The sequence below is a fragment of the Triturus cristatus genome, chromosome 9 (genome assembly GCF_964204655.1).
Source record: "Triturus cristatus chromosome 9, aTriCri1.1, whole genome shotgun sequence".
NCBI classification, from domain to species: domain Eukaryota; kingdom Metazoa; phylum Chordata; class Amphibia; order Caudata; family Salamandridae; genus Triturus; species Triturus cristatus.
The window spans coordinates 716,661,627-716,686,343 of NC_140592.1; the positions used below are offsets into that span (position 1 = coordinate 716,661,627).

At 46.9% G+C, this 24,717-nt stretch overlaps 1 protein-coding gene across 5 annotated transcripts in view; it reads left to right on the forward strand.

Annotated features, from left to right (window-relative positions):
* The window catches only part of LOC146798587 (phospholipase A and acyltransferase 3-like), a 162,752-nt gene extending 138,980 nt beyond the window's left edge, over window positions 1-23,772 (forward strand). For all 5 annotated transcript variants that reach the window (XM_085625893.1, XM_085625896.1, XM_085625894.1 and 2 more), the window contains 2 exons: window positions 3,773-4,041; window positions 23,531-23,772. In XM_085625893.1, coding sequence (XP_085482019.1) covers window positions 3,773-4,041; window positions 23,531-23,632 — 371 coding nt within the window. In that variant the 3' untranslated portion in view covers window positions 23,633-23,772. The remainder of the gene's footprint in view (window positions 1-3,772; window positions 4,042-23,530) is intronic.
* Window positions 23,773-24,717: the final 945 nt, after the last annotated feature.

The following is a 24,717-nucleotide window of genomic DNA, read 5'->3' on the forward strand; positions in this document are numbered from 1 at the left end:
TGCTTCCTGCACCCGTGCCCTCCTTCTCTCTCTCCCAATGCTGCTTCCACCACTCGCGCCCTCTGTGTTGCTTTTCCCAAACCCCATGTTGCTGCTGACCCTCCTCCTTCCCCCATGTTTCTTCCATGAACAGTGTTGCTTCCTTCCGCTCCCTATTGCTACTGTTCGCCCACACTTTGGGGCGTTTCGTTTTCTTTTTTATAACCGATCCAACTCTAATCGGTAACTAGAAAGAAAAGCACGTTCATGCCTACAAAATGATGTGGAGGCCCAAGTCAAAGGCTTTTAAAAAACACACTTTAGCCATGCTGCACATCATTGTACCATTGCACATCATTGTATCATTGCTACAAGTAATTGGCAAAGCCAACAGGTCTCAAAGGCAAGACCCACTGCTTTGTTAATGTTTGATTAAAAATCCAGAGGATTACATATACCCAATACCCCCCCCCCAAAAAAAAAAATATTATTTCCCACCTCTCCTTGTTTACTGAAGTGAGAGAGACAGTATAGGCAATGCAGCCTCTTGTAGAGCCCAGAAACACAAAACTTCCAAGACATTTAAAACATCTTTCTTCTGCTAAGCAACAAGAATATGAAACTTGGGGCCTCATGTACTTAACAGTTTAAGCATTTACAAACCCTCTGATAAAGTAAATTAGAGGATATGCAAATGCTAAAACCTTTTTAAAAACGTGTAAGTGTATTTAACTATTTGGAAAAGGTTTTCTGAATTGTTAAATGGGTTTAAGAAACCATTAAAAATCGGTATTTAGAAGGGGCTTGCTAATGGTTTCCCTTCCAAATACTGATTCTTCATGGTATGTATTAATGTTTTGTGACCACAAGGAGGTAGTAACCTACTTGCAAATGGGAAGGGGTCCCCAAGGGATGCCCACCCCCCTTTGTAAATCTTAAAAATAGCATAGAAGGCAGTGGCATTTGGGACCACTGCTCACTTATTAAACTAGTTTGTAAAACATTGAATTTTCCTTTTAAAAACATCAATCAATCAAGGCATTTATAGAGCGCGCTACTCACCCGGAGGGTCTCAAGGCGCTTGGGGGGGGGGGGGTGAGGTGCCGCTACTGCTCGAACAGCCAGGTCTTGAGTTTCTTCCTGAAGGAGAGGTGATCTTGGGTCAGGCGAAGGTCGGTCGGGAGGGTGTTCCAGGTCTTGGCGGCCAGGTAGGAGAAGGACCTTCCTCCTGTTGTCGCTCTTCGGATGCGGGGGACGGCGGCGAAGGCGTGGTTGGTCGATCGAAGGTGGCGTTTGGGAGCGTAGAAGTTGAGGCGGTTGTTGAGGTAGCTCGGGCCTTGGTCGTGTAGGGCTTTGTGTGCGTGGGTGAGGAGACGGAAGGTGATTCTCTTGTTGACGGGGAGCCAGTGCAGGTCTCTCAGATGTCCGGAGATGTGGTTGCGTCGGGGGATGTCGAGGATGAGTCTGGCTGAGGCGTTCTGGATCCGCTGGAGTCTCTTCTGGAGCTTGGCGGTGGTTCCGGCGTAGAGGGCGTTGCCGTAGTCCAGTCGGCTGGTGACGAGGGCCTGGGTGACCGTCTTCCTAGTCTCGGTGGGGATCCACCGGAAGATCTTCCGTAGCATGCGCAGGATGTTAAAGCAGGACGCGGAGACGGCGTTGACTTGTCTGGTCATGGAGAGGGAGGAGTCCAGGATGAAGCCCAGGTTGCGTGCGTGGTCTGTCGGTTTGGGTGCGGTGCCCAGGGCGGGGGGCCACCATGAGTCGTCCCAGGCGGAGGGCGAGGAGCCCAGGATGAGGACTTCCGTCTTGTCTGAGTTCAGTTTCAGGCGGCTGGTCGTCATCCACTCGGCTACGTCTTTCATCCCTTCGTGGAGGTTGGTTCTGGCGGCGGCTGGGTCGTTGGTCAGAGAGAGGATCAGCTGGGTGTCGTCGGCGTAGGAGATGATGTTGAGGTTGTGTTGGCGTGCGATGGCCGCAAGGGGGCTCATGTAGACGTTGAAGAGGGTGGGGCTGAGCGAGGAGCCCTGGGGAACGCCGCAGATGACTTCCGTGGCTGCAGATCTGAACGGTGGTAGGCGAACTCTCTGTGTCCTTCCAGCGAGGAAGGAGATGATCCATTCCAGTGCCTGTTCCCCATTTAGGAAAATGGGCTGCCTTAAAAAAAATTGCTTTATTGAAACGCAGTCAGAGACATTGCGGTCTGCTGGTCCCATCAGGTCACCATTCCTGTGATTGCAGCCAATCGTAGTGAGTAGCCATTGGCGACCTACCTCATTAATATTTATAAGGTAGGCCAAATTCTGACCCACTATGATTCTGTGTGTTGTGAACTGACCTATTGATACACAGGTCAGTTTGAAAAATACAAATAATTTTGGTAAAAGACGTGTGCAAATTGCAACCACTTTGCATGAATAAATTTTTAGGACATGAAGCCCTAACTGCCTTAATAACTCACACTCAAACGTTTCAGACAGACTTTAAAATCAAACTCACATATTTATAACATACTGAGCAAAACAAAGCTCTTAATCTTCTCTTACTCGTAGACCAGGCTGTTACTATACGTATGTTCTCAGCTGCTTGTAAAGTACTTCTCCCTAATGCAGCTCGGTATACAAATACCTTCAATTAACACATTAATAAATAACTAAACATGTTGAACCCTGGATAAAGTTTGGTACAAATATCCAAAAGTAAAGGAACCAGGTTTCTGCTATCATTGGTGCAGATTAGTCGAACTGCTCACATATCATTATTAATACAAATTAAATCTTCATATCCTATAGACACTGGAATTTAACTACAGATGAGCTATTATTCTCTCATTGTATAGTACATAGGTTGAAGTGTAATCAGCTATTTATTACTATTGTTGAGTGCCGAGCGGGACTGTGGTTAATTCAGAATAGGAAATTCTGTGATCAGCCCGTCATTGCGAATCTTGCTTAGGCTTCGCCTACAATAAATTTAGACCAGATGCATGTTTGACATAAAAAAGGGGATTGAGATACAAATAAAATTCTTATATCTACCACTAAGCATAAATAATGTTGAAAAACCAATTGCTTTTCTAAAATTGCTGTTGCCTTTAAAGCTATTGTATCAAAGCATACTGCTTAAGAACTCTTAATTTGTAGTGTTAGTTTGCAGACAATGGAAAATCCTTCAGTTTGGGGGGGAAAATCTAAACCCACAGGAGAAATCTTCTACTAAATTGCTCCTACCATGGGGCCAAGGTAAACTCCACAGGATGTATCATTTTAATGATGAAGTGAAGGACATTTTGTGATAGACAAGTTCTAAACTAAGCCCGTAGACTGTTTTAAGAGGTTATTCACTAGTTTACTAAACCCTGACTGAAATAACCTGCTAAACTCAAAAGAACATGCTAAACTCCAAGATCATTTCAAACTCAACAAGAAAGACTTTGAGGCATTCCGAGATCACAGTTGTCCTTAAAATCATACTGGCTCAAGAGTTGGAACTGTATGGGGTAAAACGTGAGATGTCATACTAGCAAGTAGCCACACATCCTGTGCTCTGAAACACAACCTGCTCTCTGAAGCAGCTAAGGGGTATTATGCAGTACACCATGACAACACTGGTAACACTGACTAGACAGGACAGCCTTGGAAGCCCTCTTTGATTTACAACTACAAATGTAAGAGACAGTGAAGGAGAGTGGATGTGGAACATCTAGGTTCCCAAACCAAGTCATTTGATAGTGAGGTTTGGCCCTCTTTGCACAATAAACATACCTACCTTTTATTCCCCGTTGTTCTATCTGCAGGTGAATATGCTGGGGCTGGCGCCTCAAGCGTCCTGTCAGTCTTTGCCGAAGCAGGCGTGGTGAAGAAGGAACTTCTGAAGGACGTGGTAGTGGGCTGCGTGTACCAAGTTCACAACAAGTATGACAGAGAGTATTTACCCCAGCCCCGCTCAAAAATTGTACGAATGGCCGAAGAATGGGTCGGGAAGACGATTACCTACTCCCTGTTCAGGAACAACTGTGAACATTTTGTTACAGAACTGAGATATGGAGTCAAGAAGAGCAAACAGGTCAGTAATGTCATTCTGTGATGAAAGCAATTTTTACGCTTTCATCCTCTATAAATGAAGCACACTCTGTACTATGTTTAGTCAGTGATCTCACATTCATAAGGACACATTTCCAAATAGAGGTACTCATCTCCCTCTCTATCTTTGCATAAGTTGTAGAAAGATCTATAGTATGAAATAAAAGCTCTGGAATTTCAATCCCACACCTTGGACAAACCTTAAAATGCTCCAAGAACTGGAAATCAGGACTAATACAAAGACAGGAGTGGGCCCTAATATTAATGTTGAGATTTTTTAAAAGCCCACTATCATAGTGCAATTTAGGGGGTTACCTGAACCTCCCTCCGCAGGGGGGCAGGCGCTGAGCGCGGAACGATTGTGGACGGGCGCAGACGGGCTTGCCTTTGGCGCGCCGCCGGCACGTCCGCTGCACGCTCGCCCCATACTGTGTTTAAATATCCTCATGCCCAGAAAGTCTAGCCCGCTAATTGTCTAAAATGGCGGACCCGCGCTCCCACCGCAGGAAGGCCAGTGCCAGAACTCGAGATTGCGGGGAACAGATGGTAAAGTGCAGGTAGGGCCAAAGACTTCTTAAAAATCAATTGAAAGCGTTCTTTTAAAAATTTCATACATCAAGGTGCAAACATCGCAATTCTAGCACTCCCGGCAAAGCCTCAGGCGAAATCACAGCGTACAAATTACTTTCATCACAGAATCATCGACTGATAAAGCATCAGGTCCGGACTTAGTAAAGGCCACGCCTCCTAACTATGTATGCTCTACTTTGAATAGGCTTACTGGAAGAGGAGGCGGATTAGCGGTGATCTACCATTCCTCTCTTGTCTCTACATTTAGCCAGGGAGTGGTGGAAGGCTGCAAGGCTTTGGACTTCTCCTTTCGCCTATCTCCTCATTACATCTTTCAAAGCTCTCTCATCTATAGACCACCTGGCCCTAGAGGTTGTTTTTGCGATCAGGCGGGTCGACTTGTGGAAAGTGGTATCACCGCTAGTTCTTATACTGTTTTAGGCGACTTCAACTTCCATTTGGAAGCCGATTCAGGTACGGACACAGTTAAATTGTTAGATTTAATGAAGGGCAACAACTTAGAGCAACTTGTGACTGGTGCGACCCATCAGGCAAGACATACAGTTGATGGTATTTTCTCTAACAATCCACAATTGCAAGTCACGACTATCCTTCCATTACTTTGGTCTGATCACAAGGTGGTTTATTTAACCTTACTATCCCCGAGCGCCATCCTCAGAAGCCAATAAATACAAAACTGGTGAAAAGAGCGTGGAACAAAGTAACAGCCGAGGATTTCTCTGAAGTCCTCAATAAGACCTTAATTATGCCTCCTGCCAATCTTGAAGAGGCAACACGATCCTACTCCAGCTGGCTAGAAGCAGCAGGACATAAATTAGCTCCCAGTAAAATGTGCCACTTTACAACACGGGTACCCTCCTCCCCTTGGTATTCTCGGGAACTAAGGGATCAAAAATTGACTTGTAAACATTTGGAGAGAAATTGGAGAAAGAAATATAAGGAAGGTGATAAGGAGGAATACAAACGTGGACTTGCTAAGTATAAGCAGTTGATTCATAATGCAAAGCTAATATTCTTCTCCATTAAGATCAACAATGCTAAAAATTCAGCAAGGGAATTATTTAACACAGTCACCAGTCTGGCCAACCCAGTGGTTATTACAACCACGCCGAGTCAGGAACTTTGTGAAAAACTGGCTAAATTCTTCTATGGGAAAGTTAATGCCATCTTCTCCACTTTCTCTAATGCTAAATCTAAGACGACGTTGGGCTATACGGATGACCTAAATTCAGAAAAGAAAGCTCATCTGGATACATTTGCCCAGCTCACAGTTACTGACACTTTTAATCTTCTTATGATAGTTAAATCGGGCTCCCCTTCTGACCCTTGTCCGATATCTATAGTAAAGTTAGCGGCAGAACCAATCTCCCGAGTTTTGACCCCTATTTTTAACACTATGTATTTAGAAGGATACTTCCCGCTAGAATGGAAAAAAACATCTATCCTGCCTCTTTTAAAAAACCCGAAACTAGATGTAAAAGACCCCAACAATTTCAGGCCTATATCTAGACTCCCGTTACCTGCAAAAATTGTTGAGAGGAATTTAAACATGCAACTTAGTTATGTTCTGGAGTGGACCCAGGCATTGGACCCAACCCAGCATGGATTCAGAGGGGGCCATAGCACTGAATCGGCTCTCTTGAAATCTACTGAAGAGATTCTGACTATTTTAGACAAAGGGGGCAAGGCTGCTTTGATCATGTTAGATCTCTCGGCAGCATTTGATACGGTCCATCACGATTTGTTGATGGACCGGCTGCGGGAGATCGGAGTTCAGGGCTCCGCATGGAGACTTCTGAAATCTTTTCTCTCAAACCGGAGTTAGTCAGTGTCTTTGGGGGAATTCTCGTCCAAGCCTTTTTCGCTACCTCACTGAGCCCGACACTATTTAATGTGTATGTGTCCTCTTTGGCACCCCTTATTCAGTCATTTGGGTTTAGCTTGACCTCTTACATGGATGACACACAAATCATGGTCTAACTACAAACAGAGGATAGGCGGAGCACGGCGATTCGATTTAAGGACTGCATAAATGCCGTAGGGATTTGGATGGCCCAAAACTGCCTTAAATTGAACTCCAGTAAGACGGAGGGGGTATGTTTTGGCAACGATCCGAATTTTTGGACCCCTGAATGGTGGCCAGAAACCTTGGGTCCTCTCCACGCATCTAATAAGAAGGTGAAAAACCTAGTAGTGTGGGTGGACCAGAACCTTAGTTTTAGAGACCAAGTGAATTCAGTGTCTTCTGCTACGTCCTTTGCTCTTAGGTCTTGTAAGAAAATTCTGCCGCTCTTACCTATAGAGTGTCGCCAAACAGTCGTCACAGCACTTACCATGTTGAGGCTGGATTACTGCAATGGCCTTTATTTTAATATCCAGGAAGGAATAATGAATACATTGCAACTCCTGCAAAATGCTGCTGCTAGACTGGAGTCAGGTATTCCTAAATACGCATCAATCTCTAATGAGATATGGAGGCTTCATTGGCTGCCAGTTAGGAAGCGTACCCAGTTTAAAGCTTTGTGTCTGGTTCACAAGGCGATTCATGGAACAGGGTCGGCCTTCCTAAGAGAGCGGCTGTATTGGTACACTCCAACTAGACTAGTGCGCTCATCTGATGCCAAGCAGGTCTATGTGCCTTTTGTAAAAAAAGCCTCCTAGGGTGGAAGAAGCTTTGTAGTGAACACAGCCAAAGCTTGGAATGATCTTCCATTACACCTCAGAGGGATGACCAGCATATTAGCTTTTCGTAAAGAGTTAAAAACCTGGCTGTTTACAGATTAATCTGACTTCGGCTTTGAGCCTTGGGTAGATCTCACATAGCGCCAGGACACCTATGGGTAACAGTAGCGCTTAACAAATGTCATAAATAAATAAGTAATACCCTCATCTGGGTCCAGTTATAGAAGTGGCATGGTCTATATACCTCTGCCTAATCCGTAATCCCCGAGTATTAAAAGAATTATGAGATTTTAGGGAATAACCTGCAGAATTTTGTGCTTACCATACCAAAATCTGCATGTTTCAGTAAATAAACTCATACTTGTGAGATGTGATTTAAAAGTAGTTACATTTATTCAACAACAAGAGCACCCATATACGGTCGGCCTGGGACCATGGGAATCATGTAATTATAAACAACAAGGGTCCCTAGGAGCAGGTAAGATAGGGAAGGGGATAAATAAGGACCCGATCAGTGCTTATTTTCATAGACTTGTCCAGCCGGACAGTGGTCATAGGTTTTTACTGATATAGTAATTAAGCGGCAGTATACAGAACAAATTCTCAAAGTTGGACACAAGCCTGTGACCCGTACATTTAAATAGGGAAAAAACATACATAACAAAAAAGGTTCAGGCAAAGAGTTGTTTGTTACAATTGGGCAAGAAATCGCGGATGAACTTTAACAAACAATACAAAAAACAACCTTATGTATAGAACATATTATCATTAGAGACATATAGGGTGTGTACTGGTGTCGACGGCGTTTCGATCCTATTAACGCAGTATAAGGATCATCATCAGGACAACATAAATAATGCCTGTACAATAAACCTGAGTAACTTAGTTGAAAAGGGGAAGAAGAGAGGAGGAGAAGAAAAATGGGGAAACGTGATAAATATACATGATAAATTGCAATAGGAATTTACTATACAAAATTATTTACAAGAAAGTCAAAGGTATTTACAAGAAAGTAGAGACAACAAATCTGACTAAGCATACTGTAATTCTCCTGTGTCAAGGAACAGAGTTAACTTCATAGTGGAGCAAAGGTGAAGGTGAGTGAAAACCATAATGAAGGAATAATTGCGGCTACGACAAATCGGAGGGTGCCGGCGAAGAAATGGCGCTGATTCCATTGTGAAGATCATGAGAGTGAACAAGGTGGGTAAGATTACCTTAGATAAGGGACCTTAGTGAATGTCCGAACAATGCGAGAGAATAGCAAGGCACGTGATAGTGAGCTATGAAGACCGCAGCGACGGGGGTAGCATGCAACGGGAGGCAGTATCGGAATACGGGGGTGGACATACCGGGATAGGGCAAGAAGATGGTGCGGTGAACTTGATCCAAGTCACAGAGAGGTGAGGAGCTGAGGCATCACGGGCGGTTGGAATACATCGCGTGGTGAACAGGGTATTGCGTGGCAAGGCACTGCGGGAGGAAAAGGAGCTAATTAACGGGGGGAAAAATTTTTAGGGGTGAGGGAGCCCGGAGGTTTTAGGCAGACGGAGTTACTCACCGGGAATTTAGATAATTACTCCAGCTCGTAGTGAGGCAATTGACATGAGAGCGGATCCAGAGAGTCCTGGGGCTCACGGTAAACCGCGGCAATGCGCTGCAGGAGGGAACATGGGGGTTAGCGAGGGAAAGCAAGGGAGGGAATTACGTAAGGGAGAGGGGCGCGATAAACTCACCGTGCAAGAGTGAATGTCGAGGTCCGGCAGTGCGTGAAGCAAGTTCCGATAATACGGCTGCTGTCGTTGGGGTGGAACGTGCATGTGATAATTACAAGGAGAGTTGCTGATTGGGTAGCCTCAGCAGGGGAGTGAGAAGAGAAAAGGGACCAAGGACAAGAGGACGGTTGCCATCTTGGAGTGGGTGAATGTGTGACAGAAGGGTGTAATTACAAATATTTGGAGTTTAGAGAATTAAACCACAAACCATGAGACAAGTAGCTTTGGATTATTAATTAAAACTTTTAAGCAAGAGTTTTCAGGGCACTTAGTAGAGACGTGTAAACAGTTCAGATATTTATGGACCAATCCTCATGTCTGTTCAATCCAGAATTAGATGCAGAATCCTGACAGCGCCATTGGTTGAGCATTTCCAGGAGAAAAAACACTCCGAAGATGAAATTCGATGGACCATCATCTCTGCTGTCAAATTGCCCCCACGAGGAGGGGATATGATAAAGACACTTAACAGAGAAGAATTAAAATGGATTTTGAAGACTGACAGTTTCAATTCTGGATTGAACAGACATGAGGATTGGTCCATAAATATCCAAAACTCCAAATATTTGTAATTACACCCTTCTGTCAGTTCTACTGTACTTCCTGGAAGTTTTTAAGGATTTACCCACACGCAGCATGCACCACAGCCATACTGAGAGCACCAAGCACCCTAATCTCTCACACTCACACAGTCCTCCACCACCCACACAACACTCTGCACTTGCATGCATGCTCCTCAACACCCGCTCACTCACCAAACATGCCACAGAGATCTGTGACCTGCTGCACGACAACGTCCCAGACCTACTTTTCCTTATGAAAGCCAGGCAAAACCCCCCAATGACACCTGACATCTCCACAGCCATCCTTCCTGACTGCAAGATCGCCAGACAAGACAGATTCACAAGCCCAGAAGTGGATTCACCATCATCCACAAGAACGCCATCAGCTACACCACCTCCACGGGCATGTCATCCTCCAACATAGAAAACCTCCCGTTCTAGCTCCACTTGGCAGCACTCTTATCTACAGCAGGCTGGGACTAACTTCACCAATATCATCATAAACTTCTAAGGTCTATTTTTTTGGCAGTATGTTCCTTAAGGGTGATGTTGGTGTCCATGGGGAATCCAAGTATCTTGGAACTTGGTGAAAGTTGAGATTTGAAGCCATCACGTTTCATGTCATTAAGCCATCATCCAGAGCTTGATTTCCAAGGCATTGTTAAACTCAATCCAACCAACACTGAATTCCTGTTATTTGCAGAGAACAAAAAACAAGAAGCATTACAAATTTGGCTCAGTGACATGAAAACTGATGGCTTCAAATCCCAAATTTCACCAAGATACTTCCAAGATACAATCCGAGATACTTGGATTTCCCCATGGACACCAACATCACCCTCAAGGAACATACTGCCAGAGGAGACTTTCAAGAAGAATTGTTGATCGCTAGCATATTGGTGAATCTTGATGTTGTTATCTATTAGTAGAGCATCAGGGGACCCCATATAGAGGTTGAAGATGAAAGGAGACCGTATGGAACTCCGAGGGACTGGGTGATAGGAATATTTTTGGACTTGGAGGTACACAGGGGAACAAACTGGTGTTGGGTGGAAAGGTAGGAGGAGAATCAGTGAAAGATACTGCTGGTGAATGCCATTTGAGACTCGCGGTCACGTTTGAGGGTGGACTGCTCCTCAAAAGCATACCATAAATCTTGGACCATTATTGTGAAGCTCTTACGATCTTCTCTGAATCAAAAATAATCCAAACATTAGCTCCACTGCCCTTTTCAATGAATCAGCAATGATAAACTGTCCATGGGAGACACACAAAAAAAACCAAATCGGGATGGCACCAAACTAATTACCTGTGCTGAGAGCATTCCATCCATTATTTTTCTGTATTTTTCATTGTGTCCTTAGAAGTACAACGGTTTTGCCCAGGCGTGGGCTCAATGCTCACTGCACCACTGGAACCAAGCTCCAACCAACTGAACAGGCCCTACTAGGCTGAAACCTGTCTTGGGTTTCTTGTGTTCTGGTTGAAAGAGCACCTGACTTGGCAGTTTGGGCTGGACTGTCCTTGTTGGAGCAAGATGAAGGATAATTTACATATGGCTGGGTCTATTCAGAATAGGCATGTGGGCAAAAAAAGATGGATTGGGGTGCAGCCCGAGTAATTACCATTGGCTGAGATTAATTCAAGCATTCCATCCATCACTTTTTTTGTATTTTCTTTGAGTTTTAAAGTGACATGGACTTCTCTGTGCCAGGGATATTGCGCCTCCTGATGTTGGACTGATATTTTTCTTCATCTGTTGGTGGAAGGGCTGATTCCACTGAAGGAGATATATTCATATGATCACAGTTTTTCATGTGTTGAGTCAGCACTTTCCCTTTCCACTCACACTTTAGTTTTCATGAAACCTAGACCTTCAGGCAAGGTTTCAGCAGCCCTAATCTGAGTGAATTGAACACCCTGGTAATAAACTATGTTTTAGATCCGCGGTACTCATAGTTGCAGGTAAATAGAGAGAGAGAGTGAGAGAGAGAGAGAGAGAGAGAGACTGACTGAGAGACTGAGATACTGACTGACTGGCTGAGAGAGAGACTGATAGAGAGAGAGAGAGACTGACTGACTGACTGAGAGAGAGACTGACTGACTATGAGAGAGAGAGAGAGAGGCTGACTGAGAGAGAGACTGACAGAGAGAGAGAGAGACTGACTTCCTGACTGAGGGAGAGAGAGACTGACTGAGAGACTGACTGACTGACTGACTGACTGACTGAGAGAGCAACTGACTGAGAGAGACTGAGAGAGAGACTGACTTAGAATGAGACTGAGAGAGAGACTGACTGACTGACAGAGAGAGACTAACTGAGAGAGAGACTGACTGACTGGGAGAGACTGACTGACTGAGAAAGACTGACAGAGAGAGACTGGCTGACAGAGAGAGACTGACTGACTGAGAGAGAGAGACTGACTGACTGAGAGAGAGACTGACTGACAGAGAGAGAGAGACTGACTGACTGAGAGAGAGACTGACTGACAGAGAGAGAGAGACTGACTGACAGAGACAGACTGACTGACTGACTGACTTAGACTGACTGAGAGAGAGAGACTGACAGAGAGAGAGACTGGCTTACTGACAGAGAGAGAGAGATTGACAGAGAGAGAGAGGCTGACTGACAGAGACAGACTGACTGACTGAGACTAACTGAGAGAGAGACGCTGACTGACAGAGAGAGACTGACTGACAGAGAGAGAGAGACTGACTGACAGAGAGAGAGACGGACTGACTGACAGTGAGAGAGTGACTGACTTAGAGAGAGAGAGACTGACTGACTGATAGAGACTAAGAGAGAGAGACTAAGAGGGAGAGAGAGACTGACAGAGAGAGAGAGAGACTGACTGAGAGAGACTGACTGGGAGAGACTGACTGAGAGAGACTGACTGAGAGAGACTGACTAAGAGAGAGACTGACTAAGAGAGAGACTGACTGAGAGACTGATTGAGAGGGAGACTGACTGAGAGAGATGGACTGTCTGAGAGAGAGAGATTGACTGACAGACTGGCTAACTGAGAGAGAGACTGACTTAGAGAGAGAGAGACTGACTGACAGAGAGAGAGTCTGACTGAGAGAGACACTGACTGACTGAGACTGACTAGAAGAGACACTGACTGAGAGAGACACTGACTACTGAGAGAGACAGACTGGCTGACTGTCTGACTTAGACTGACTAAGAGAGAGAGAGACTGACAGAGAGAGAGACTGGCTTACAGACAGAGAGAGAGAGTGATTGACAGAGAGAGAGACTGACTGACAGAGACAGACTGACTGACTGAGACTAACTGAGAGAGAGACACTGACAGAGAGCGACTGACTGACAGAGAGAGAGTGACTGACTTAGAGAGAGAGACTGACTGACTGAGAGAGGCTAAGAGAGAGAGACTAAGAGAGAGAGACTAACAGAGAGAGAGAGAGACTGACTGAGAGAGACTAACTGAGAGAGATACTGACTGAGAGAGATACTGACTGAGAGAGAGACTGACTGAGAGAGAGAGACTGACTGAGAGACTGATTGAGAAACAGACTGACTGAGAGAGATGGACTGTCTGAGAGAGAGAGATTGACTGACATTCTGGCTAACTGAGAGAGAGACTGACTGACTGAGACTGACTAGGATAGACACTGACTGAGAGAGACACTGACTACTGAGAGAGACAGACTGACTGACAGAGAGAGAGAGACTGACTGACAGAGAGAGACTGACTTAGGGAGAGAGAGAGACCGACTGACTGAGAGAGAGAGACTGACTGAGAGATAGGCTGACTAACAGAGAGAGAGACCGACTGACAGAGAGAAAGACTGACTGACTGAGAGAGACTTAGAGAGAGAGACTGACAGAGAGAGAGAGAGACTGACTGAGAGAGAGAGACTGACTGCGAGACAGAGAGACTGACTGAGAGAGAGACTGACTGAGAGAGAGACTGACTGAGAGAGAGACTGTCTGAGAGAGAGAGACTGACTGACTGAGAGAGAGAGAGACTGACTGAGAGAGAGAGAGGCTGACTGACTGACTGAGAGAGAGAGAGACTGACTGAGAGAGAGACTGACTGAGAGAGAGACTGACTGACAGAGAGAGAGACCGACTGACAGAGAGAGAGAGACTGACTGACTGAGAGAGAGAGACTGACTGTTCGTCAGACTTTTAACACATTTACAGGAACCGCTGTGACGGTGGTTCCTTCCGTTGACTGGAGATATCTGCAGGACAGCTAACATCTCTAAATGCCTAAGTCAGACACACCATGAAGGTGGCGAAGTATTTTAGTTTGTTGCCCTCATGGATGTAGTATCCCTTGCGAAGGACACACGACAAGGACACGGGCTGTGTAGTTAGAGCTCTTTATTCACAGCTCTTGAATACTTCCTTCCTCTTGCCCACTCTACTCCTAACTGACTCCCCTACATCTAACTCCTCCATTTCTGTTTTCCTCCTCCCAGGTTCCCGTCCCTAGGTCCTAGCGTCTGTGGCTCTCCATCTGCCACGATACTACACCTCCCCTCTCCGTACACAATTTGAACAAACATCAAACAACAATGAAACAAGTCAATCAGAAGAAGAAGAGAGAGAGGAAAAAGAAAAGAACATAGTTACAGTTCTTTAATTAGACGAGTAGGCCTCCAATGGGTACGCTATGGCCGTCCAGCAACATCTTGAGCGGGTTTTTCACTTTTGGCCAAGAGAAATGGAGACACATACTCACTTCCTGTCACCTGAGTGTCCTCTTTTGGTGTGCTTTCTGGTACTTCTAATGTTTCTCTTGTGACAGACTTACATCTCTGAAAATGCGTGACATTTCTTGTTATCCTCTTGTCTTCTGAAGCAGCTTTGATCATAGTCCCTTTTTGTTTCATTACCAGCAGAGGATGAACGCGATATCGACTGTCTGATTTCCTTTGTTGTTCTTGTCGGACAAGCACCCAGTCCCCTTCTTTGATGGTTGATGGTTTGGCTCGCCGACGACTGTCCGCATACTCTTTCATCTTGACTTTTCTCGCTCTGTCTAGTGCTGCTAGCTCCTCGTGCTCTGGATCTTGCCTCCTACCACAGGTGGATTCTTCCCAAGTCGGTATTCTCGTTCAATCTGTGTGTCCCAGCATTAGGGTTGCTGAACATCTGTCTAGTGCTGTGAGGTGTGGTTCGATACGCTCAACACCTCGTTCAGTGCTGTTAAAATGTCTCGCTTGGAAAGTTCCACTTGCTGTATGGCCTTTTTCAGAGCAGCCATGTATCTTTCGACCAAACCATTCGCCTGTGGCCACAGGGGAGTGATCTTCCGATGTCAAAAACTGAGATGGTTTCCGAACGCTGTGAATTCCTGTCTGTTAAACGGAGGGCCATTGTCCGTCTTCACTACTTTGGGAATTCCCCAGGCTGGCTAGATCTCATCCAGCACTGGTATGGTGGTGGCTGCTCTGGTTGATGATATGAGTTGAGCAATGGGGAAGCAAGAGTACTCATCCATTATAATGATAATGTACTTACCAGATTGTATGGGACCAAAGAAGTCTACTGCAACATGTTGCCACACATCCTCCGGTAGTTCCGACATTTGTAGAGGTGCAAGTGGTTCCTCTCTACTGACCAACTGACACTGAGAGCAGTCTTTCAAGGTGAGTTCGACCATCTGATCAAGAGAAGGGAACAAGACCTGTTCCATCAGTGCACACTTCGTGGCTACAATGCCTCGGTGTCGTTCGTGTGCTAAATTGACAATGCCTTGACGCAATAGTTTTGGAATGATGATCCTTTTGTCTCTTAACAAGAGGCCGTCTTTGGTGATAGATAGTTCCTCTTTTACATGTCGGAAAGAAGCTAGCTCATGACCATCAGCTTGAGTCTTATGCCCGAGTTCCTCCAACTATTTGTCTGAATGCGATGTTTCACATCCTGTAACGTGGCTTCAATGATGGCTTCTAGAGGGACTGCAGGCGGTGTTGCTTGAGCCACAACAAAGTGTATGTATTCCTCCGCCAACGACGGATTCGAGCTTGATGGCTTCATGGGATGTCACGACATGTAATCTGCTGGATTGGCTGCTTTGCCGGGTTTGTGGATGATAGTGTATGTATATTCTTGAAGACGAATTCCCCAATGTTCAATTCTTGGTGGCATTTTAGCTCAGGGATTTCCAAATATAGTTATTAGGGCTTGGTGGTCCGTGATGAGTGTGAAGTGTTTTCCATAGATGAAGATGTGAAAGTGCTCACAGGCCCAGACTACTGCAAGGCTTTCTTTCTCCGTCTGGGAATAAGCTCGTTCGGAGTCCGTCAGGCTGCTGCTGGCATACGCCACTATGTGGCGTTGGTCACTTTCTTTGTCATACTGAGCCAGTATGGCTCCCAGTCCCACTGGACTTGCATCCACCGTGATCTCCGTCTTCCGATGAGGATTAAAGTATGCCAAGTTTTTTGCTGCTTCAACGGATGCTTTAATTGCATGTAATGCTTGATCACAGCTGGTGGTCCATTCAAATGGCTGGCCTTGTTTAGTCAGTTTCCTTAGGGGATAGCTGATGGTGGCGTAGTCCTTGATATACCATGCACAGTAGCTGGCCATTCCTAAGAATGACCGCACATCTCCAGCGTCTCGCGAGCGAGGGGCGTCGTTCAGTGCTGCAATTTTTTCAGGATCTGGTCTCATTCCTGTGCCCGAGAAGATGTGGCCATAGAATTTCAAGGTGGATTTGTGAAATTCACATTTGTCTTTGTTAAGGGTTAAATGCGTGACATACTCGATCCAGTGCTTTATTGTGCTCCTGTACAGTTGCTCCGAACACGAGGATATTGTCACTATAATTAAGAGTGTTGGGAATGTGATGTATCACTCTTCTAATTGCTTCCTGAAAGATCTCAGCTGCCGAAGACACCCCAAAACTGAGTCGTTTGTACCTGAATAGACTTTGATGGATCGAAAATGTGGTAATGTATCGTGACCATTCGTGTAATTCAAGCTGGTGATAGCCCTTGTTGAGGTCTAGTTTAGAAAATATCTGTGCCCCATTCAAAGTCGCGATCATATCACTGATATGAGGTCCTGGGTGTCTTTCCCCTTCAATGGCAGTATTGGGCGCTCTCATGTCAACACAGAGGCAGACTTTCCCTTCTGAACCTTTCTTTGGTACGATAACTACTGGAAATACCCAGGGAGTGGGATCAGAGGTTTGTTCAATGAAGTCTGCCTGCAGAAGATCCTGCAGCTCTTCTTCCCCTGACTGTTGACGATGAAATGTTATTCTCCTGTGGTGCTGAGCTATAGGCGTCACCCGTTCATTGATATGCAGACGAACTTGAAAATTGGTAATTTTCCCAAGTCCAGTAAACCATTTCAGAAACTTGTGAACTATGCCAGGTCATTCATCCACCAGTTGAAGCCATTCCGCTGTGGGCAAACTAAGAAGACAGTCAGCTTCAGGTCCCTCAGTGATGTGAATGCGAGCTGGAATGGTTCTATCTTTGTAAGTGAGAGAGGTCTGAAATTGTCTTAGGCATGGAAGGGGTTCCTTCGACATCCATGTGTATACCCGCACCACAACTTTGTGCAGGAGCGGTCGTGGATCCATTTTGTTGTATTCAGCAACTGAGATATAATTGAGAGATGCCCCACTGTCCAGTACAAATTTGGCTAGGTGCTCACCCATTTGGAGGTGCAGTCTTGGATATTTCTTGAGCCTGTCCGGATCTGCGATCATGCAGACATATTCCTCACTGTCTTGCTATATCGGTGTGAGGGACCTTGATTCCCGAAATTTTGATCGTTGCGATCTATGGGAGACATGAGAATAGAGACTTGAACGTGACGAGCTGGAGAACGTATCTCTGCGATCTCGTACTGCTTTGGCGTGGTGATGAGAGCTGTATTGTTTGGAGTTCCTGTGAGTGTCTCTGCAAGTTGTTCTGCATACCATTTCAAAATGGTCTTCTTTGCCACATCGCTGACACTTCTGGCCTAATGCAGGGCAAGTCTCTGTGTGAGGGAAGTCTTGACCGCAGCGATAACATTTGAGCTGTCGCTTCTGTCCCTTGTCAGTCCGGTCCGGGCTGAGACGATGACTTGGCCTGTGAGAATATCCCTTAAGCTTGGATGGTCTTCAAGCTGCAGAGGAGTGACACTCTGTGCGACCAGATTGAATTCAGAGGGCTTGTTCCCGTTTTTCTCCGTCTCCAGCTTCCATTCATTTTGCATGTTCCTCCGCCTGGTCATTGGCTCTCGTCATTTCTTCCATACCATCCAAGTAATAACTCTTCTTTAGAAGGCGTCTGTGTAAGGACTCAGATTGACACTCTTCAATTATGGGGAGGCGGAGAGCATCTTCAGTCGTGAAGGATTCAAACGCACAATAGCGTGCTAGCCGTTTAAGGCGCGATATGAATTCTCCCATTAATTCATCCTTTGCTTGGGAGGCTAGATTCAGAGTATACCGTTCAAAGTCATGTTTAGTTTGTGAATACATTTTCTGTTGAGCACTTCATGCACATCTGGATATGATGATGGAACATCAGCTGGCAACTCCTTGATTATTAAACCAACTTCTTTCCCCACGAGATTGCGCAGTGCAATGAGTTTTTGACCAGGATCCGACACTTGCGATCCTCTCATGATGTCCTCAAAGTCTTCCAGCCATTCCTGTCAGCGAAGACTCATACATCTGCCAGGTACGAGAGGCAACACTTCCGGGGGGCGCAGAAAAGGAACTCCCAGCATGGCAAGCGTGGGACCTGCCACCTGTGACGAGGAGGTGGGTGATTGCGCCATGGCTCCCCTGTTCTGTGGTGCGGTGCGTTGGCTGGTAGTTGTCGAGAGAAACATGGTTGGGTCCGGCCACACGAGGATGAGTGATGGACGTAGACGTCCTCAGAGAAAGGAAGAAGATTAACCTCCCCCCAGGGATACAAGTTTGCGGCAGTAGGCAATGCAATCAACTAGAGAAAGCGGAACACGGTGACGCAGTAAGGGAGGTGAGCATCCGAGCACCAGATAATGCGACAGCGCAAGCTGTAATAACGTCCTCAACTGAAAAGGCAGTAATGCAGAACAGGGCCCAAAGCAGGGGTGTTGGACTTGGCCCTTTTTGCAGGGTCATCCCTAAACTTTTTGCCTTTCTCCTAGCCTTTTTTCCGACATGGTGTTGGTGGTTCTAGGACTCTGGGCACTTTAGCAATGCTGTCCAGTTTAAATTGCTTGTGCTCTCTATGTTAAATATGATAAGGATTGGTCTACACCTGTTTTGGCCTATTTTTACCTGTCAGTCCCTTGTAAAGTGGTATGTCATATACCCAGGGCTGGTAAATGAAATGCTACTGGTGGGCTTGCAGCGCTGATTGCGCCACCCACCAAAGTAGCCTTTCAAACCTATCTCAGGCCTCTGCCATTGCAGGGCCTGTGCGTGCAGTGTTACTGCCGCTGTGACATGGCACCTAAAGTGTGTGCCATGTCCGTGACCCCCCCTTTTACTACATGTCAGGCACCCCTAAGGTAGGCCCTAGCTAGCCCTATGGGCAGGGTGCATTGTAGGTAAAAGATAGGACATGTACTTTAAGTGTGTGGGATGTCCTGGTAGTGGCAGCCATTTTGGTTTCTCACTACTGTGGGGCTGCCCTCCCATAGGAATGCATTGGGGATTCCCTGATAAGTGTTTCAGTGGTAATTCCTGATATGAGAGGCGCAGAGTGGTCAAGTTTGGTATGTTTGGAATAGTGATAATAAATGCTACGCAATGATGTGCGCAGATTTATTATAACTATTTTAGAAATGATACTTTTAGAAGTTGGCATTTCTGTGTGCTATGTGTCTGCCTGCCTGATGTGAATTGAATGAATGAATGAATGAATGAATGAATGAATGAATGAATGAGTATTTATTGCTGGTTACTTAAAACCATACCATAAAATTTTAACATAAAACAGAAAATATCAGCTCATAAAAGAAGACAATAGTTAAAAGTCCATGGGAATCAGGCAGACTTGTAGTTGACTGAGGCTCCAAGTAGTGGAGTCGTCAGCAGGGTTCGAGTCTGTTGGATGAATTTGCCAAACGAGGCCATATCTTTTACTGTGTTCAATGTGTACAATTTATGAATCGCCTCCTTGGCTGTGCGGGTACCCAGTTGTAATAAAATTGGCCGTATATAGAAACTGCGGGCTGTGCGCAAGGCGGGGCAGCAAAATAGGAGGTGAGCCAGTGACTCATGTTTGTACTCGCAGAGCCGGCAGCCCTTGCTCGTCAATGTTCTCAGTTTAGTGTTATATATTTATTGAAGTGGCAGAGGGTGTAGTCTGATGCTAAGATCCTGAGTAAAGCTGCTCTGCCCACGGCCTGCGTAAGGTGAGGTTTAGAGTTGAACCCTTTTTGTGGCAAGGTTTGACTTTCGTGCAGGCCTTTTTTATCCAATAGATCCAGATCTAAGGCGCGAGAGTGAATGCGAACTTGTTTTTTGAGTGTGCACTTGATGGCGGAGTACTTAATGATCTTGGGGTTCCAGGAATCCAGGGCGAGTTTAAGCTGGTCTGCTCCGGCTGCGAGTGCGGTTGACCATGGGTTCCCAGGTACACAGAAAATGTGCCTGATGTGAATTGCATGTCTGGCTTGTGAGTGACAGGGGCTGGTGAGGTGTGTGTGGCTCCAGGAGGGGCAGGGTGAGTCAGCGGTAGGCTGAATGGGACATCTGCATTTGGAGTGGTGGGAGGAGAAATCCTTGGTCCCTGCCCCAGTGAATGCTGGCTCAGCCCCCCTGTGGTGCGTCTGATGATGAGCCCCCACCTAACAATAGGGAAGAGGAGCCTGGTAAACAGAGTGCTCCAGAACCAGTTGGGACTGGTTTCCCCAAGCCCTGTGCTTTGTAGACAAAGGGTAAAAGTGGTATAAAGATAGGGGCTGTGGCCCCATGAAAAATGCTATTCCTGTGCTTGTTCTGACGCTGGGGGTTGCTGCTGCTGGGCTCCAGGAGGAACCGCCACGAGGGACTGCCACCCTGCTGGAGGGCCCTGTGTGCTGGCCTGCCTGAGCCCAGCCTTGTGCCCCCAGGACTTTGCTGACTGGAGCGTCTGGCTTCAAGCGCCTCGTGAGAGCTATACTTTGATTGTCCAAGTGGAGAGGGTTGAGGCTTCGCAGCGAGAAGCTTCATCTCATTTAGGGGAAATCCCGACGTGGGGTTTCCCCTGCATTATCGCCCAACGGAGCGGGAGCCCACCTCTGCTTCTTGCAGATTTTCATAGCGGGTGCCCACCCTGCGTTTTCTGCCGCTTTTGATGGTGGCTGGCGGGTGGCCATCCCGCTTCTGTGCCGGAAAAAAACCGAGCGGGAGCCAACCCCATATCAGTGCCTTTAGAGCGGGTGCCCACACCGCTGTGGTGTTCTATGCAGGTGGGAGCCCACCCCGCACTGCACCGTAAGGAGAAATCACCGCCGCGACCTGGGACAGGCGACCCGGAAGCCATGCGCCTGCTGCCTGGCAGTGGGCGGGGCCAATCACGGAAGCAGAGCTCGCTGGAAGCCTGGAGAAGCCGGGCGGCGTGGAGGAGGGAGCCTACCCCGCCTCCCAGGGCGTCTCGGTGAAGACGGAGAGTATGGCGGGTCAACGGGGCTCCCGTGAGCGTGAGGTAGCCCCACATGCAGCAACGGTGTGGCCACAGATGAGACCCGAGGAGGCACAGAGTCCTGCCAGAGCTGAGGAGGGGAGTTGCCAGCGCGAGTGGGAGGAAACCTGCAGAGCCCGGTGAGTGGGGCTTTAACCTGCACATAAAGAGGAGGCACAAGAAGTGCCCATGAGGGGGGGAATTATCGGGGCATACTGTCGGTGCCCGCCCTCCAGTGAGATGAGCTCAGTGAGCAGGGCCCCAACTCCCGCATCGTCGGTGCCTCCCCCCCTGCCAGAAGAGGCACCAGAAGAGTTCCGGTCTCAGGGGCTGAGTGTGGGGCACTGTTTTTGGGCTCCAGTGCGCATTTCCACGCCACAGCTGCACCGTCGTAGTGGGCAGCTGCAACATTGCCCATAATTTATTCTTAGGGCTCCAGTGGGGGTCCAGAGGCACAGTGGTGCCTGTGTTTGCATTGCTGAGCCCAGCTGCCCTGCGAGCGCGCAGGCAGCTGCAACGTTTGGGCACATTTGCGTTTTAGAGTCCCAGTGAGGGACAGAGGGCACAGTGAGTGCCAGTGGCCATCTTTTTGGCTGCACAGCTGCACCACAATTAGCAGCAGCTGCAACGTTTAGGCCAGTGCATTGCACACTTTTCATTATTGCTGCATTAGCAGCTGAGCCCTGACTTTGCTGGACATAGGACATTGGAGCCCTAGAAAAGGCTGGTTGGCCTGGGGGGTCATGTTAGGGTGTGATTGGGGTATACTGGGTTTATGCTGGTGATGCTTATCCCCTAATGTGATTTATACGCCCTGATTTACGCCTAATGTGATTTCTGCTTATGAGGTGATTGCATAATGGATTTATGGTTATGGGATTGGTTATGGTTATGAGGCCTATTGCGTAATGCTTAGGAGGTGTGAGGCAATAATGCTGAGGTCACTATTTTACCGGTGGTCACTGGTTGTGTTTTACAATTGCTACTTGTGATTTCTAAAGGTTCTGACAGTGGCCTGATTGGCCCTGTCATGTATATAATCCCCTGTGAATATTGCCTAGTGCCAGTTGGCACAGTGTAAATGTGTGATTATGTTTCTAATGTGTTTATGATAATACAAAGGCTTTTTTTATATAACTTTGTGTGGAGTTTCTTTTGTGGTGTGCCTAGTTTGTTGCTGCTGTGTGTGTGTTGCGCAAACGCTTTACACTGTGGCTCTGAGATAAGCCTGATTGCTCGTGCCAAGCTACCAAGGGGGTGAGCAGGGGTTATCTTCAGTCTGTAACTCCCTTGCCCTGACTAGAGTGGTGGTTTCTGCCTGGCTTTGGCGTAAGCCTTAGCCAACCAGAAATCCCTTTCTAACAAGTGGTATCACTGCCTGAGTCCAAAATGGCCGCTCACAGAGTCTGGCAGCTGATTGGTAAGCCTGCCTGACTTTAAGATGGCCGCTGGGCAGGGCTGACCATGCCGAGAATCAGGTTCAGAGCAGGGCATGCAACCGGGAGGCAAAGGTGCAACAGCCACAGGAAGGTGAAGGCTTGGATTGAGGCCAGACCAGAACCCAGCTGGCAGACAGCAGGCAAGCGGGACGAACACACGCTCAGGAGTCCACCTGAGCGTGTGTTCGTCCTGCTTGCCTGCTGTCTGCCAGCTGGGTTCTGGACTGGCCTCAATACAAGCCTTCACCTTCCTGTGGCTGTTGCACCTTTGCCTCCCGGCTCTTTATTAACAGCTCTTGAATACTTCCTGCCTCTTGCCCACTCTACTCCTAACTGACTCCCCTCCATCTAACTCCTCCCTTTCCGTTTTCCTCATCCCAGGTTCCAGTCCCCAGGTCCTAGCGTGCATGACTCTCCATCTGCCACGATACTACACCGGAGTACAAACCATGCTCCACACTCTAAATCAGGCTCTTAGACTTAAAGGATACATCTAATGTCTAGCTGTGGGGGCATCTTTCTTCCTCAAATTATGAGTGTGCGGAGTACTGGAGCATTCATGTTAGAGTTGGCTCTGTGAGCTGCAAGGTGAGGGCCTTGCGTGGTGTCAGGCTGAGGTGACCTGTGCTAGGAAACATTGAGAGCCTGATTTTGCAGCCAGAATGGACTCCATGATTGTAGCAACGTGGGGTCAAAAGCTTAGTGTCAAGGGGAATGGATACAGAGATGTGATGACAGCAAGGGAAACTAAATGAATCCAGTGGTCGCTTATTTTATGCCTGGGTTAGAACATGGCTGTGATGTGTTTTCAAGTCGCTGAAAATACTTTTTCTTTTCAGGTGGAAGATGCAGTTACTATTGGTGGCTTGGCCGTGGCTGGCCTCGCAGTCGTGGGATTGGCAGCCTTCGTGGGGCATAGAAACAGACGCCAGAACCAGTAGCAAATCCTTCTCGAAGCTGAACATCTGAAGAGAAAATGACGTTGTCTGCATGCACCCTGTCAACACTCCTAAATACTTTCTTCCGCTGGCAGGACGTTGTTCCCACCTGGTCCACCCTTAAATAAATGTGCACAACTTCACACCTACAGTGTCTTTACAGTCTGTGGCCCCATATCGGTGGAAGATTCACTGGCAATCGTGTTATGTTCAGACTCCCTGCCCATTCATCTGTTTACCCCTTTCTACTGTGGCTGGGAGTTCAGGTTCCATTCACGTTCAGTTCTTATCCTCTTTCTCTCAGAGAGGAGCTGAACGTGGGCTAAAAATCACCACATGGTGTGTCAGTTAGCTAATATAATGATTACGTTTTTTACAAGTTATTGTATGGTACCACTATTTGTACAGCATTAATCATCTACTGAAATGACGCCTCTTCACTGTTGTGGACTGCCCTGGTTTGCACAATAGCAGTCAATTTGAATTTTCTGCAGCTTGCATCTCCGTACACATCTGGGCTGTGTGATTGTGCGCGTGCTTTGACGCTTCCATGCGGCTTCGGGGTCAGCCAGAAGCAAAAGGTGCTACTCAGTTGGTGCGTGCGAATATGAATGTATAAAACATGCTCTCAATATTAAGGTAGTGAGGTGTAGAAAGCTTGTTTTAATAGTGGCGCAGTGCCTTTTGTCCTGTGGTGGTTGTGTGCATACAGCAGGGCATAGCGATGAGCATACTCTAACTTACAGAGCCCCCACATACCACGAGCACCTGTTTCGAATTCAAATTAAACAAGCATTGGCATAGCCAATAGGTCTCGCCTTTGAGACCTTATAAGTATTTAGTTATGCAGCACAATATCATTGGTACAACAGCATCAACTGTTGCATGGGTAAACACTTATAAGGTCCCAAAGGCGAGACCTATTGGCTATGCCAATGCTGTTTTTTTTCTTTAGTTACCGATCTGAGTTGGGTATGTAACTAAAATGAAAAAAAACAGACTTAAGCGTTCTGGTTTTTGAAAGCGTTTGGTGGATGCAACATTGGGGTGTGGGTGAGGGAACCTATGTGGAGCACGTGAGGAGAATC